We start from the raw sequence: 16,753 nt of genomic DNA, 5'->3' as shown, positions 1-16,753 counted from the left end.
CTAGGTGGTATAGGATAAACCTACCCAACCCACAGCCCACGTCAGCAAAGCTGAAATATGTGACAGCAATTTCACAGTGAGTGGCAGATGTGTACAAGGTGAATGAGAAGTATTTAATGGTAAAATGAGTAACTTCCAGTCACTGTGAGCCTCCAGCGTGTCAGCAAAATCCACATTTATTGCAACTCATCAGCTCCATACAAAACATATGAGGCCCAAAAAGGATGGCAGCCTGCCCATGGCCAGTCAGCTGGATTAATGTTATAAAAACAGCAAAAAAGAAGGAAGTACTTTAGAAAGTCACATCTGGGTATGATGTGAAATTATTATTCAGGGGCAAAAGAATTCAGATATCTGTTCTATACTACCTTACATTGCTGTGCTGAGGATCTGCAGACTGGTGTGCCTGCCTGTTTTAGGAATTGTTTCAATGCCTGGACAATATTTACTGAAGTGATGTGTATTTTAGTGCCTCCTTGTGTAGGTATGTGTAGGTTTGTTCATCCTGGAACGAAACATACAGTAGCTATTTGCAACTTTCCTGGGAAGAGTGGGACAATACGGCCCTGAACACTGAGCCATAAATCACAGAATCCCAGAAAGATGGAATGGGTTGGGTTGGAAGGGACCTTAAAATCATCTCGTTCCATCCCCTGCCATGGGCAGGGACACCTTCCACGAGGTTGTTCCAAGCCCCTCTGGCCTGGCCTTGGACACTTCCAGGGATCCACAGCTGGGCGTGGGGCACCGCGGTCCCCGTTCGGTCCCCGTTGGGTCCCTGCCGAGCCCGGCGGGGCGGGGCAGGGCCGGGGCCGGGGGCGGCGCCTGCGGAGGAAGCGGCGGGAGCGCTCCGGGATCGGCGGGGCCGCGGTGCTGCTGCAGCTCCGCACCGAGCCATGGGCGCCTCTGCCTCCGCGCCGCTGGACGACAGCAAGTGCGCCTACATCCGAGGTACGGGCTGCGAAAGCAGCCGGGAGCGCTCCGGGTATCCCCGGGCTCGGGAAAGCCGCCGGGAGCGCGCCGGGAGCCCCGCGCATCCCGGGCAGCGCATCCCGGGCAGCCGGCGGGACAGCGAGGGTTGAGCTGATTCGCAGCGTCCCGTGGAGTTTGGAGCAGTTTCTTAAGGGCGATGCTTTAGGAGTTTCCACTGAGAGAGTTAGTTATTAGTAGAGGGTGAAACTTGAGAGAGTGTGGAGCGCTGCGGCTGAGCCTGCCCGTGTGACAGATCCCGGTCTCCAGACCCGGCAGGTTCCGGACTTTGCCAGGGTGAGCCCGACCAGCACCATATGGGCTGATGCTTCGCCAAGCCCGTTGGAGGCAGTGGCAACGCTGCTGCGTGGGTACAGAGGTAAAAAAGGTCTGACTGTGTAAGGGCCGTTCTTTATCCCATTAAAATGTTAGGAGAGAGAGCAAACAAAGAAAAATAGGCTTTAAGTTATGTATATTACTGTTAAACTATGAAGGAAAAGTGTAATTCTGGGGCTTGGGGTGTTTTTTTGTTACTTGAGTAGTTTGGTATGAAGCACAGCTGACTCTTACCTGTGCTGCTTATCGCTCAGCCAGCAGGTAGAGTATTTGCAAAGCAAATTTTAAGGCTGAAGATTTACAAGTGGGATAAAAGTTGGCATGAGAAAAGGAAGCCCAGTTCTAGCATGATGCATGCAGAGCCTACAAGAGCCCTCTCTTGGAGATCAAACTGTGCTGAGGATGTGGGCTGGAGGGGGACTCCTGGGTGATGCCAACAACCCAGCTTGTCCTTGGATTTCTTTGCTTTGGGATGTTTGTGTGGTGCAGAGAGAGTACAAACATTGAGCTGCTGCTTTGTTAGGACTCCTTAGAAATCACTGTGGGTCTTTCAAGAGATTCCCATATTGGGAAGGATGTTCAGTTAGTAAATGGCTTGCACCCAAAAAGCAGTCAGCAGAGCTACTGGCCTCACACACTGATATTTTTCAACAGAGTCCTCCTGTCAGTACTGTCAGTTTTTCCTGCCCCATTGAGGGTGGTTTCAAGTCCCATCAGAGCCATGAGGGTGCAGTCCCCATGGGTTTCTGTTTTTCTTTACATTCATCCCCATGCTGCAGCCAAAATTGTATTTTCACAGTTCAGCATTCAATTTGCCTGCAGCTCACAGGGAGGGTGCCTTGGTCATGCTGAGAGCTCTGCAGCACTCCAGACACAGTTCTTGTTTGCCCATAACATCTTTGCACAGGCAAGAGCCAGAGGGAAGTCACTGTGGAAGAAGGAATTAAATTTTTGTTCATCCCCTGGCTCACATCTGCTGTTGATGCTGTGAGGATCCCCCAGTCAAAGCTCCTGGTTGGAAAAATAATTAATGAGGCACTTTATACAGAGGCTGCCTGTGAATCAGCACTTCCAAGAAGGAAAAATAATGGTGAAGAGCATCTTAAATGGGAACAGAGTGTGATGGAGCCAGCTCACCAAACTTACTGCTGATGTTAGGCTGGAACCTGTGAGAGTCAGACCTTGCTGTCTGTCCTACACACCTGGGTGTGATTTATTTGCAGAGGAGCTCTGTGGAGAAGAAGAACCATGTGCAAGCACTGAGTCTGGAGCTTGATTAAGCAGTATGTTTTTCAGCTGGCTTTGTGAAGTTTGGGTGGGTGCTTCTGGTGGGATGGCAGCTTTTGGGGTTCTTTTCCTCCACAGGTGATGCAGGGGTGTCCTCAGTAAAAAGGAAAGGGAAAGACTTGCTTTTTGTCAGTGGAATTGTCAGTCCATAGGTGCTGGAATGGGACAGCACTGGTGAGGGAGGGAGATGGGGAGACATCAAGCCAGCAACACTTTCCAAACTTTGTGCATTTTGGGATGCTCCCTCATACTGGCCCAAATAGCAGTAGCCTCAAGACTGGAAATCCTGAGTATCACTTCAAGTGATAGCTTGGTGTAGTTCACAGTTGTTTCCATGATGGTGTAATTTAATTTCTTGTTGCTGTAATGATAATTTAATTTGTCTGGAATTAAATGGATTGTAAGGCCTTGTAGTTTACTCAAACAACATTTAAGCTAAAGCACAATGTAATGAATGGAAATGAGGGGCTGAGCATTAAAGGCAGTGGATGTCCTGTGCAGGGCAGGAGTTGGACTTGATGATTCTTGTGGGTCTGTTCCAACTCTGGATATTCCACAATTCCGTGTTACAGCTTCTGCATCAGCACAGGTACAGTTCTACAGGTTTTCTGACTTCTGAAAGTCTGCTCATGTTGTTTGTGGGATGAGAGAAGAACCAAATGAGGACAGGAATTATGTGAGATGTAAAATTCTGTTGGAAATATGCAAACCCAGTCAGACAGGTGCCTCTGTAACCCCTCAAGAGCCTGCCCTCAGAACAGGCACCCTCAGGTAGAGCCTGGGAGCTGCTGTGCTGCCTGTGGTTTCCCCTGGTGAATGGGGGTGAGCCTTGTCAGACCAGCTGGAGAAATGAATCCCAGAGAAAACCAGGAAGGCATCCCATGCAGAGTTTCAGTTACTGAATGCAAAGCCTGGGATTTCCACCTAAAACTGCTTCCAGCTTCCATCCTCTTAGGGAAACTGGGGTAGGACTGGAGCAGCCAACACACACAGCTGTGTGTGGTTGTACACGGGGCAATATCATGACCTGAAAGGCATAAATTACAGAAAATGTAATTATTGACCTGGTAATGCGCATCCCCTGCCTCAAACAATGCCTAAGAGGAGAACAGACAATGCCAATGGGTGATTTTCCAGGTGGTCTTCACAGGGAAATTGAGGCTGTGTTTGAAACTGCAGGGGCAGGGATCTTCCTTGTCAAGTTTGAATCAACTGCCTAAACACTTAGTTGGGGATGAAAATGCTTTGCAAAACAATTTTTACACTCAGAAAATCTCTGTATGTGTTTATATCTTGTGAAGTTACATTTTGCAAGCCATTGCAACATCTTTTTCCCTCGAGTGGAAATGAACAAAAATTGGTCACTTTCATTGTTGGGGGATGAAATCGTGACTAAAATGTCAGGACTTGATACTCCTTACTCCTACCTGAAGGAAATGAATGTCATCATGAAATAATGGAAAAAAATAAGTCAGCAGAGACTCTTGTGAGCAGTGGGGACAGTTTGTGTCCTCTGGGAGAAGGGGTATGGAGGATATTTAGGGGGAAAGCCAGACCACATGCACTGCAGCATTACTAGTCTGGAAACCTTAGCAGAATCAAAGGTGTTTTTCTGTACTGTGCAGCACAGGTCTGTTTTTCTAACCGGCCCTATGGAAAAATACATTTTTCCACCTATTTAAATCCATAAGATATTTTAAATACATGCACATTGTAAGCAGTAAAATGAATTAAAGCCCTCCAAAATGAAAAGAAAATTTTATAGTAATTCCTCTAGGTTTTGGACTGGGGCCTTGAAAAAAATGATTTGTGGCAGAGATAATCCTGCTTTGCAGGATTTTGGTGGGACTACATGGAGATTATTCAGGATGTGAGTAAAACAGAGTTTAAAACTTGGCAGTAATAATTAGGGGACTGGGAGTTGGTCATGTGAACAGAGTTTATTAAAAAAAATTGTGTTCTCAGTTTGCTGAGGCATGGGCTAACCTTATGATGGGAGTTGTTTGTTGGGTGAATTGTCTAATGATGCTTGAGGAGTGCTACACCCAGGAGGGAGCGGTCCAGGGCGGTGGTGGGGAGTTCTGGGCTCAGGGTGCAATCATGAGATTCAGGAATCAGCTGAAAGTGCCTGCTAAAGCAGCCTGGTGGTATGTCCTGAGAGAGACCACTGATAGATTGTGCCAGAGGTAACATCACTGCTGCTGGAGAAGTGTTGCTTAGTGTCCCTGCTCGCAGACAGGAAGCAATTGAGGATGAGGATCTTACAGCTGGCAAAGATGGAAATGCCCTGAAAGTCCTGATGATTTTTCATTTCTGCAATCTCAGCAGCAGAAGTAGTAGGTGACCAAGCTCTGCTCTGCCATGAGTTTTGTGTCAGGACTAAATTTTTTAATTTGCAGAAGTGGAAAGATTTCAAGCACCTAACACCAGTGATTTCAACAGGTGCATCTCCAAAGCAGTTCAGCATATGAAAAGTTGAACTTCTCTGAAGGTTGTTTTTTCATTAAGATACTTGCTATGCTTGACCATATCCTGGCTACCCATTTCTATAAACAGACATCTGTCCAGAGGATGAGGCTTTGTAGTCATTTGCTTTGGATTTGTTTGTTTAAATGCAGGTTCTTCCTTCCCTTCTCTTCCATCTCTTTCCTCCCCCAGGCAGGTGGGACCCCCAGCACAGGGCACAGTGAATATTTGATTATTTGACCCTGTGGCACCCAGGATGCACCCTGTGGATTTCCTCATTGTTTAGGAAGTTTTTCCAGGAAGACTTTTGTTGTTCTTTTGAGGTGACAGTGAAAGCCATTACTTAATGTCTGTAAGAAACTTCTTTCTAGCCATTTGTTTTACTTAAAAATTTCAGTGTGGTGGTAAGTGGGGATTTTGCACAATGATCACACCCTGTAGGTGTGTTCCTACAAGATGCAGCATACTTGAAAGAGCAGAGAGACTCCTATTCTGTCCCATTTTAGAGGCTGAAGAGGAGCCTGCTTTACCCTTCACTTGAAAGACAAGATAGGAGATGGTTGTCAGCTTTCCAGGAAACCTGCTGAATAAATTCCAGCACTGGTACAGAGATGGGTCCCACCAACTCAGAGGGACAGAACCCAGGAGCCTGATACAGCTCTGGAGTGAGTCTCAGCCAGCATGCACAGAGCTGGCAGGAGGAGTGCTGCAGGATGGAGGAATGACTTGGAAATAATTGTGGAAAAGATGGCCTTTTTTTGGACAGGCACTCAGACTGGATGTTGGATTTTCTGCTTTAAACTGTCACTTATCCTTCTGGTTTTAATTTGGTGTGTGACTGCAAGTACAGCAGGGTTCTGTACAAGTCTTGCTGCACTCCCTGCCTTTGCTTCCAGCCTGTTCCAAGCTGGGTTGTTCTGTGTTCCAGAAATTCTCTCTTCCATTTTCTGTAGGTGAGCATGGCTGTGATGTCGTACAGAGCACGAGTGCCCCGTCCCTGGAAGTGTCCAAGGCCAGGTTGCCCAGGGCCTGGAGCACCTTCTTGGTCTAGAGGAAGGTGTCCTTGCTCCTGGCAGGGGAGGAGTGAGATGGGCTTTAAGGTCATTCCAGCCAAATCTACAAGTGGGGTCTCTCTGGACTTAACAACATCTTAGAGGCTGCTTTTCCTTTTCACCTGGTGAGGTTTATGGTAAAAGCTGATGGATTTGCCTGCAACTCCCAAAATCTAAGGAAGAGGCAGAATAATATTTCCATTTAGAAGCATGTATTAAGTCCAGAATTCCTGATACTACCATCTAATCCAATCCAATCCAAACAGGTATAAATACCCACGGGAGGAAGAAGTGAGGTAAAGCACACAGGAAATTCAGATTTCAGTTAGCATGTAAGATTCTATTACATGCACCTTGCAAAGTTTCCAAGCTCTTGAAGACTGTAAGAAATTAGATTTTTAAAGGAAAATCCTTCTGGCTTTACTTGTTTTCTGAGAAGTTTTAGTGCTCAGAGAGATTGTTGCTTTTGGAGCCAGTAGCAGATTTTCATCCCATTTAAATAAATGGTGCCTGCCTGGGTTGGAAAGGAGAGGAAGCTTCTCTTTGGGTTTTATGGCCTTTAATTCAAGGGGCCAAGTGCTTTTTCTTACCTTTTGACTGAATGCAAGCAAAAGGCATCCAGGGATGTGATTGGTGGAAAAGGTACTTGCCACCCACGTGGACAGAATTTACTGTCCTTGGTAACTTTCAGATTCAGCTTTGGGAGGCTAAGGAAGGATATACCTTCCATTTCCATTTCTCAAGTAGTCCATTATTAACTTCTCTCAAAAGCTCCACGAGCAATTTTGGAAGTTTCCAGCCACGTTATCTTGCAGCAGGCATGGTCAAGATTTCCTTAATCAAAGCAGGAGGTGAAATGTTTCAGTTTTCTTCATTAGTTTTTCAGTAGAAGTATTGTCTGTGGTCATACCCCATTTGCCTTCTGTATATGGCTTGAGGTTTTCCTAAACCCAGAAATCCCAGCTGCCCAGTTTGTGTCCCAGAGCTGCATTAGGCTCTGTGCCTGTTCAGCAGGATCATCTCAAGCCCCTACACCACAGCAACCCACATACAGGAACTGCCCTTAAAGATGATGTGCTGCACCACTGGGTCTGGAAAAGAAAAGGTGGCTTTTCTTTGGGCTTTTTCTGGGTAGTGTGAGGGGAGGGAAACCACAGGGTTGTAGGGGAAGGCATGTGGTATTTTTCATGCTTTTCTTGTCACTGAAGAAGAAACTAGGTACAGTGTTGAATTAGGCACAGGGGTCAGTGGAAAGAATATCTCAACAGAAAAAGTGAGAGACAGGCTCATCCTTGCCCCCAGTCTGTAATTGAGAGACACACTGTAGGTGTGCCTTTGTACTTGATGTTTTCCAAAATCTTGAATACTGGAAGTTCTTGAGTTAGTGCAGCTCGGCCACAAATGGTAAGAGCGTCTTTGCATCTGATAGACATTTTATTGGTATGAAAAGGAGAAAAAGCTCTGAGATGATGAAAGCAGCTTTGTTGGTGGTGCCTTTGGGCAGTGGCAGCTGCAGAGCCAGTGTCTAGGTGGGGAAGGGTAATATTCATAAGGAATGTGCTTTTAAAGTACAGCTTTTTCCTTTGCATGGAACAACCACACTGTTCTCTTCACACGTGGAGAACAGTTCAAAGTTGTTTCAAGTTTTTGATCATACTTGCAAGCATTTGACTTGCTTTTGCAGTTAAAGGACAGTAATGAAACAAGGCCAACTCTTACAGCAAAGCAAGATTAAAGCTTGTGCAAATGGCTCAAACTTCTGTGAAGAAAGGGTTCTCCTGCCTGGGTCTCCTAAAATCTTTGTCCTGTGTCTTTCTAGTAGTCTTATATATATAAAAAAAAGTTTGCTGCTGATTCTGCACTGAGCTTATTTTGGTATGGATAACCTGAGATTTTAGTGACTTTGTTTCTCTGGATATTTAATTAAGTGTTATATCCTGAATTCATAAGCCTTTAATTTTCATGCTTCTGTGATATTTGTTCATAGGTCTGACCAAGTAGTTGGGTTACACTTAGGCTAGTACTGAAGCTTTAAGCCAAAAGATTTAGGTCATTGTAGTACTACCAAAGTTGTTATGTAGTTATTGCATCTTTTTTATTGCATGTTTTTAAAAGCTAGGGAGTTGTCTTAGCTGCAGTGCAGGAAGCAGAAAACAAAAGCAAGGCTGACTCTTGGGCTTTTCTGAATACATGAGTAAGACGTTAAAAACAGTATACTTTGGAAAAGTATGTAGATAGTTTTTGTATGGCTAAAATTCTTTTAAGAAATTAGTGAGATCAGGAGTAGAGTAGTTATTTTCTAAGTAAATATTTTAAGCCAAAGCTGGTGATTCACGTGACCTTTTGGGTGCTGTTTGTGATGAGATTGGTTCTAAGCCTGTAGCCATGCCATGGTGGTTCCTGAGGAGTCGGCAGTGCCAGGGATGAACCCAGGGTGTTGTGTGACACCATCAGTGCTGCTGTGCACTCCTTGTTGGGAGCTCATCAGCCCAGGGTCTCCCAGGTGGTTTTTGGGGTGTAAATGGGGGAGGCACCCCTACAGCCATCAGAGAGAGGTGGGTGCTGCTGCAGGTGCCTGGTCAGGCTCAGAGGGACCTGGGCTGTGCCACGCTTGGGTATAGGACACCTCAAGCCAAGCTGCTCCAGGGCTGTCACAGCAGCAGCCACTCCACTCCTTGGTGGAAAAGAGCCAGCAGGGGTTTGGCTTGCTTCTCACTTTCTGCACCTTCCCAGGAGCAAGCCATGATCTGTCCTCCAGAAGGAATTCTGCTTTGGAGCTTTTTGCAAAATGAATGTGTCAGCTGATCTCCAGGCTGGGCTTTTTAGATATCCCTGCTGAAGGAGTGAGAGTGGAGCATCCTCCTGTTAGTGGTTACTGCCCAGAAAAGCCACCCACAGCAGAGCCTGGCATGTTGTGGGCTCTCCCCAACACCTCAGCACCAGTGATGCTTTTCAAACCACAGAGAGCTTGTAAGGAGATCTTTGGTAATGCTGTAAGACAGTCTTATTTATAGCTTCCCAAAATGCTGGTATTTTTCCAGGTTCATTCCTTGTTCATAGCTCCCCAAAATGCTGGTGTTTTTCCAGGTTCATTCCATGTTGTGCTTCTAGGGTCCGGGCATGTTTTGGGTGTGGCTGTCATGCATTGGGACAGGTAACCTGCAGAAAAGGTCATTTACATCTCAGTTCCATGTGGGATGGTGTGTGGGGGGAGTGTTGGTCCTCACAAGGAGTGTGGCACAGACATCATAAGGCAGTGCTTGTTCCTGGTTCTTCACTCTGGCAGAGCTAAAGCAGGTCCAGGGAATTGAAGACATGGGACCAGGTCATGGCAGGATCAGGAGAAGCAGCCTGTGCCAGCCCTTGGAGCAGGGACAGCCCGTGCAGCAGCTCCAGCTGCACCCTCCTGATGGATCCCAGCAGGCAGTCAGTGACTGACACGTGCTGGGGACCAGCTGGACCCTTAAGCACCCAGAACCATGGAATCACAGAATCATGGAATGGTTTGGTGGGAAGGGACCTTAAAGCCCATCCAGCCCTACCTCCTGCCATGGGCAGGGACACCTCCCCCTATCCCAGGTTGCTCCAAGCCATGTCCAACCTGGCCTTGGACACTTCCAAGGATGGGGCAGCCACAGCTTCTCTGGGCACCCTGTGCCAGGGCCTCCCCACCCTCACAAGGAAGAATTTCTTCAAAACATCCCATCTATCCCTGCCCTCTGGCTGTTTAAAATCACTCTTCCTTGTTCTGGCACTATCTGCCCTGTCCTTCATTTTTTATAAGCTCCCCTAAAGTTCTGAAAGGCTTCAACAAAGTCTCCCTGAAGCCTCCTCTTCTCCAGGCTGAACAATCCCAGCTCCCAGCCTGCCACTAAACGCTTTCAGATCCAACCTTGGAAAGAAATACCTACAGCTTCTGTATGTTCTAAAACCATCTGGGGTTTCCCCAGGAGGTTTATGTTCCATGTGAGGGGAGCTGCAGGTTTTGCAGGGCTCAGAGGCCACCTCTGGTCATGCCTACCAGATCCCTGCTCCTTTCCTGGGATAGCCCATTCCCTACTGATTTTTGGTTCGTTGTGCTTGGGACCTCAGCTAAAAAAAAAATACCTTCACATGCTGTATCTGGAAATTTTGCTGTCTGCCAAGGAGCTTTTGTTGTGCTTGGGACCTCAGCTAAAAAAAAATTACCCTCATGTGCTGTATCTGGAAATTTTGCTGTCTGCCAAGGAGGTACTCGGGTGTTGCTGCTTCAGATTTACAGAAGATGCCAGCTCCTTCCCACTCAGTATCCATCTCACTCAGCCCCTCTCATCTCCTCAGGATGTCTCAGGAAGGCATTTCTAAAGCTCTGCATGGCATTTCCCTTCCTCTGCATGAAACCACAGTTGCTGTTTGTGCTGTGATTCTCTGCAGGGCATTGTTGTGACATTGGAGACACCACTCTTGGAGCAGGATTTGGGATGTTAAATACCTTGGGTGAACATTGTCTAAAGACCAGCATGATTCAGAGGATCTTTTTGTATTTTCATTTGATATTCCAATATTGAAATGGTCACACTGGAGGAAAGGCAAGTGTTCATCATTCCCAGGCAAAGATTTAATGGCTGGGTCTGTGCAAAAGAAAGGACAAAAAGGCTATTTTTCTTTTTAAGGTTACTCTGTAAAGTAATATCACTGTAATTTAGTCTGCCAGACACTTTCCAGTGTTTGCAGTTGCAGATGAGGCTTTGCCAGCCTTCAGCTGTCCAGACTGAAGTTTCCATGCTGAGCATCTGCCCCAAATTGTCATTTTGAGAAAAATACAGCTAAAATGGAAGAGGGTTTTCTTTTTTCGTTTGGGTTTTTTATTTGGTTGGTTGGTTTTGGTTTGTTTGGTTTTTGGGGTTTTTGGGGAGGGGAGGTTTTGGGGTTTTTTGTGAATTAAGCTAAAGAAAATGTGCTTTCCTCTTCTTTTGAGCAGGTCAGGCATGGCCTGCAGGCAAGGGAAGGGTTTGGGGGCCATAGAGGTGGAGTGAGGGGAAGTGGAAGTGAGTGGGAGAGGTTTCCAGCCACTGCCCATGTTCTCCTGCTGGACTAAACCCTGCTGTTTCCATGTTTGCCCTCAGTGCAGGCTAGAAAAAGGTGCCACAGCTCCCAGCAGCTGTTCACTGCCATGGGCAAAGCAAACACAGCTTTGTACCTCACAGGCCTGAGTGGGAGTGGAAAAGCTCCATGGACCTGAAGCCCTGAACTCATTGCTGATGCTTGGAGGAGACCAGGGTGCAAAGGCTTATCTTTGGTGTTTTTCTACTGCTTCATTCAGTAGGAAACCCCAGATTCATTACTTGGGTTTTTTTCTTTCCTTCTGGGATTTCCTGTGCACCTGCCAAGCTGCAAAGAGCTGTGCAGCCTTTGCTTAGCTGATCTTGGTGCTGTTTGGTTTCATGCACGAGGAGTTATGGCTGTTAATTTGGGGCTGGACAAACCTGGTGCCTAATTTTTTGGGGAACTGACAATTTTGATGCTCTCCCCAAGTTTCCAGCCAGTGCTCAGGCACTCAGCACTTCTGTATATCAGGAAAAGAAGATGGCAGGAGCCTTGTGTGAGCTTCTCCTGGAAGTGCCACATGTTTTGTCCAGCTTTACATTCTACAGTAGAAATAGATCTGGTTCTCTGGGGTGGTATTTACCTACTTTTAAATATAAATCAGGTTCCTGCTCTTTCCAGCTCACTGTGCTACAAACTTTCAGAGCTCTGCAATGAATAGGACAGGTACATATGTGGTAGAAGATGGTTTCTTTAGGTGTGATTGTGAAGGAAAGTAACTTTAATTGCTGCTGCTTGTGCTCCATCTGTCTGGACATGGCACTCAGTGCTCTGGGCACAGGTTGGACTCGATGGTCTGGGAGGGTTTTCCAATGAACCTGAATGAGTCTAGTATTCTGTGTTTCCATCACGTCCTGCCAAACCCAAGGGAAGCAGGGGGGAGGAGGAGTGCCCAGTACAAAATTGAGGCTGTATTTGGAGTGACACACACCCGAGATCTGTGACAAAAGAAGCTTCTGGGGAAGACTTTAGAGCCTGGGCTTGGTGTGTTCATGGTGATCCCTTAGGAGATGTGGCCATGTAGTGGTGACATCAAAAACTGAGGCAGCACTGGGTTTGTTAAGGGAGGAAGCTGAGTTCTGAGTGAATGAAGGAGGAAGGCCCCATCTGAACTGAGCACCAACTTCCCTTACAACTGGAAAAACACGAAGCAGCTCATCACATCCCATACCAGAATGGGGGTGACTAAAGCTGATACTACACTGGGAGACAGAGGAGTTACCAGAGTAAACAAACGTCCCACACCACTGTGTTGCTAAGAGTGTAAAATACTACAGGGTAATTTTCAGCAAGAGCTTGTGGTTTCTTAGTCACTCATCTCTTGCTACACGGCTTTTCCTTCGGGTGCCTTAAATGTGCAGGCAGCAGGAAGTGTGGTCAACTGAAAAGTTGCTCTTTCTGTAGCACTTGGCATTGGCAGGTGTTACTTTTGTGGCCATAAACCAAATTCATGCTTGCCTTGGGGTGTGCTCCTAAACCTGGATCTCACAGGGTGTTGGGGCTGAGCACTGGAGGGAAGCACTGGCTGGGTTTGATTGTAACCATCTGCAAAAGAGTTGCTTTTAAATAAAACCCAGCCTCTCTGTCAGCTGAGTGTCTGGAGTTCTGCTGTTGAGGGGCTACTCCAAAACTCAGGCTGGCTTTGAATGACAGCTGCACAGTGCTGAGTTTCTGTGGCCCTTGTGTTTGGTGCCTTGGCTGAATCCCTGCCAGGGGTGTGAGTCTGCACAGCCTTGGGAGGATGTGAGAGCTGCATTTCAGATGGGGCCCATCTCTCTGCTCAGAGATTTCACTCTGGATGATGAGAATGGAGACATCTGTAAAAAGTAACAGTCCCCCTTCCTTCCAGAATAAGGCTATGAGCTTTCCAGCTGTTGGCTAAGACAGGTTTTCCTGCTGAAATAGCTTTTGTCTGAAGTAAGTCTAAAACAATATGGTTATAGTAACAGAAAACATTTCTTTGTCAATTCTAGTTGTAAATCCATGTGTTTTGATTCATTGCTAGTTCTTGCAGCAGCTGTTTGATTCAGAAGGCCTTATGGAATCTTCCAGTGAAGTGCCCGCTGCTGGTAAAATGCAGTTTTGCTTATTTTGTGTGTTTTCTTTACCATATTGTGTGTGACTAATTTTCTTTTATCTTCACAGTCTCACAATTCCAGAACACACTCTTGTTTTCCTTCAGAAGTCCATTATTCATCCTGAATAATGCAAAGACAAGCCCATAACATTCATTCATGAGTTCTTGTTTGCAACCACAATAAAAAATTGATTGTGCCATATATTTGTCAGCTGATGCCATCCTATATTCATAAAATATGCTTGGGATCTTTTCTTGGTTCTGCAGAGTTTAAAGATGAGCTTATTAGGCATCTCTGATGTGTAATTATTCTGGGCTGAATAAGGTTAGTCAGAATATATGCAATTTAAATACAGTAGGTAAGCAATGAAGAGTGTATGTTTAAAAAAATTAGTTTACCAGAGCAGATTTGCAATAAAAGTGGATCTAATGCACCTAAGAGGTTTCTATTTCCTTTGAATACCTTTTTTAAAAAACAAATCACGTTTGCTGGCTCAGGAAAGTTTTACTTCTGTATGGTGGGTGTCTTGACTACATTTCTGTGTTTTATTTCAGTTTCAAGACATGCTATTTTACAAATCAGAGGAACCCTCAGAGATTATGAGTTTAAAAAGCATGTCAGGGTATCTGCTCAGTCTGGAAGCCAGGGATGCATGACCTCCTCTGACTTGGTTGGTGTTGCTCTGTACTAGGCATTCTTGAATAAGATAACACCTGATGCTCTTGTGTTTCTCTCAGCAGGTTCTTCTTAAGCACACTAAGCAGATATTTTTAATACACCCAAACAAAAATTGTAATTTTTAGAACTCCAGCTGGTATTTAGAGCTTCAGCTTGGCTTCAGAGGGGCTGAGCACCCACCTGGCAACTTGTGGTTGGTACCAGCTGCTCTGGAAGCAGGAGGAGTTGCTTCACACCAGTGGCAGCAAAAATAACTTTGAAAAAAATGCCTTTGAATTTTCAGTGTGTGTGTCTTCTTAGTGCCAGGGGTGCTTCCAAAGGGGAAGTAATTACAACAGAAGGACCTGACCTCATTTCTTGTTCAAAAGGGGTTGTAAGAAGACTGTCATCACCTGAACAATGGATTTGTGGCTGTTGGCTAAGGCACATGTCCCTCAGAGGGAACAGAATTGGAAACCAGGATGTTAAATCTGTGTTTTGTTGTCCTGACCTCAGCATTTCTGGGACTGGCAAAGAAAAGGTCCTGACTCCATTTAAGGCCAAACCTTTGGAGCCAGAAGGTTCAGCCTGACTGACTTGTTCATGAAGGTTTGGTGCACTTTTGCTAGTAAAGCTCAGAAGAGAGCAGAGACCATAAGAACCATTTATTCAACACTGTCTATGTGTTTTTTCACTGGAAATTACAAAACCCCCATGAATCTTATTGGTGGGTTTTATGAACACACTTTTCCAGAATCCCTGGCTTGTTCTTGTTCTATTACACTTTTCACTGCTCTGCTTTTTCCTTAACCAAGAGCCTGCCTGTTTGTGTGAAGCTGCTGGGTTTATGCAAAAGCTGTGGTGAAACAGTTGGTGAAGGGGTTGGCTCAGAGATGCTTGAGAGGGCAAATAGCAGAGAAACAGAGTCTCAGGGTAGCAAAAAGTTCTGCTGCTGCAGGAGTAGCATCTCGTTGGCAGGGATGATTGTATAGGAAAGGTCTCTGGGAGTAGTAATAAGGGGTATAAAAGTCTCTGAAATGTTGTTGTGGATTTGGGAGCTCTTCAGGGTGTTTTGAAGCCACACTGGGTGCTGTTAAGTGAGGAAGTATTTCATTGAAATTCAGGGCTCATCTCTCACCTCATCAGGCTGGTGAAGTCCCATCAACCCAAATGAAGATAGAAAATGGGTTTATGTTGTGGTTTTCCCTGCATTTGTTTCTCAGAAAGCTACAGGCTGCCTTTAAGGCACTCTTCAAGAATGCAAACATGGCTTGAAATGTAGCTCCAGTGAGGAAATGCAGGCAGCTTTTGGAGGAATTCAGGTTTGGATGAGACTCAGAATGAGCATTGTTAGACAGGGGCTAAATATGTTTAAAGTCACATTACTAGTGATTACTTCTGCATTCACAAAGTGAAAATGTGATCTGATATACATAAATTTGCCAAATAAAAAACCCTTATGGCACAGCTCTTGCATATTGCATTCTTAGGGTTGCTTTTTTACTTGGTGCCATAAATAAAGCATTTTGCAGAACACAGAAAGATGAAGAATTTAAGTTTTGATACAGACAAGTGCAACATGCTCTTCTCCAGAAAGAGAGAATATATCAGCATCCACAGTGGCAGGAGCTCAGATTGGATTGATGGGGAGAACTTCATAGAGACCTTTGATGGAAGAGCTGAGACTTACAAACCTGGAGCAGCGTAACCAGTCATACAAAGGTGTGAGAGATAAAAGCAACCTGTTAAATGCACTGGCTGAAGCATTGCCACTGTGGGTATAAACCCAAGCCTTGAACATCTTCTGGTTGGTTCTGTATAGCCCCAGGTGTACAGGCAGGTGGGTTTGGTGTGTCTGTACCTGGAGGGCCAGGGAGGCCTCCAGAGGCACAGGGTCACTGTGAACCAGCAGGAGAGCTCTCACCAACTCATTTCCCAATAAATTCTCAGGAACAAATTTCCTTTTCTTAATAATAACCTGCCCAGCTGCCTTTCTGAGCCCAGACCTCACGTGGCCCCACTGTACAAACACAGCACAGGGAGAAGGTGGATTGGTTTGGATTTGGTTTTTTCCTTTCAAGTCATGTTGTCACAAGCCCTTTTGAACGTGAAAGATAAATGGAGAGGAAATGAGGCAGCTTATCTCCCTTTTTTTTTTTTCCAAGAAGGAAGGAGCATTGAAACATTGGGGCAGCCAAGGAGCCTCAAGCACAGGCTTAGTGAGAGGGGCTATGGCTGAGTGGAGCTTCTTCCTGGGAAGTCCTCTTAGAAATGGAGAAAACAAACACCAGTGGTGACTATTGTTTCCCAGCGATGTTTTCATGAGTGTTTGAGGATCTGAAAGTGGTCTAGGAGGAAGAAGAAGAATGCACAGCACATGGCATGCCAGGTGGCTGGATGGAACCCCTCTGAGCTGATTTCATTGAATAAAAGGGGGCTTTGGTGAAACCAGCCCCATGGAGGAAACAAGGCTACTGGGACCTACAGAGCTGTGTGTCACCACCTTCCTGTCAGAGCAAGTGACACTGTGGCTGTCTGGAGTGCAGTCAGACACTCTGTTGGACTCTGGCCTTTCTCTGAGTTATAGTTAAAAACAGCAGCCTGAAAAAGAAAATAAATACTTTTGAACAGTGTGCTGGAACAGAGAGGCCTTAAACCCCCACGTTTGCACAGGAGAGACTGTAAGAGGAGTGTTCCTTTGTGTGTGTCCTCTGTGGCATAAACAACAAATTTTTTCTGAACACAGTTCATTGGTTTCCCTTTTTCCTTAAATTCCCCTGACCTGTGCCCTTGTCACCTGTGAGTATTTCTGCCTCTGGTGAT

At 45.8% G+C, this 16,753-nt stretch overlaps 1 protein-coding gene across 1 annotated transcript in view; it reads left to right on the top strand.

The window, feature by feature from the left end:
- Positions 1-821: 821 nt before the first annotated feature.
- NIBAN1 (niban apoptosis regulator 1) overlaps positions 822-16,753 on the top strand; it is a 54,670-nt gene continuing 38,738 nt past the window's right edge. Inside the window, exon 1 of the mRNA XM_059854542.1 lies at positions 822-951. Within this exon, the coding sequence (XP_059710525.1) occupies positions 897-951 (55 nt within the window). The 5' untranslated portion in view covers positions 822-896. The remainder of the gene's footprint in view (positions 952-16,753) is intronic.

Source organism: Haemorhous mexicanus, chromosome 9 (assembly GCF_027477595.1).
Source record: "Haemorhous mexicanus isolate bHaeMex1 chromosome 9, bHaeMex1.pri, whole genome shotgun sequence".
NCBI classification, from domain to species: domain Eukaryota; kingdom Metazoa; phylum Chordata; class Aves; order Passeriformes; family Fringillidae; genus Haemorhous; species Haemorhous mexicanus.
This window is presented reverse-complemented; position numbering and strand designations above follow the sequence as displayed.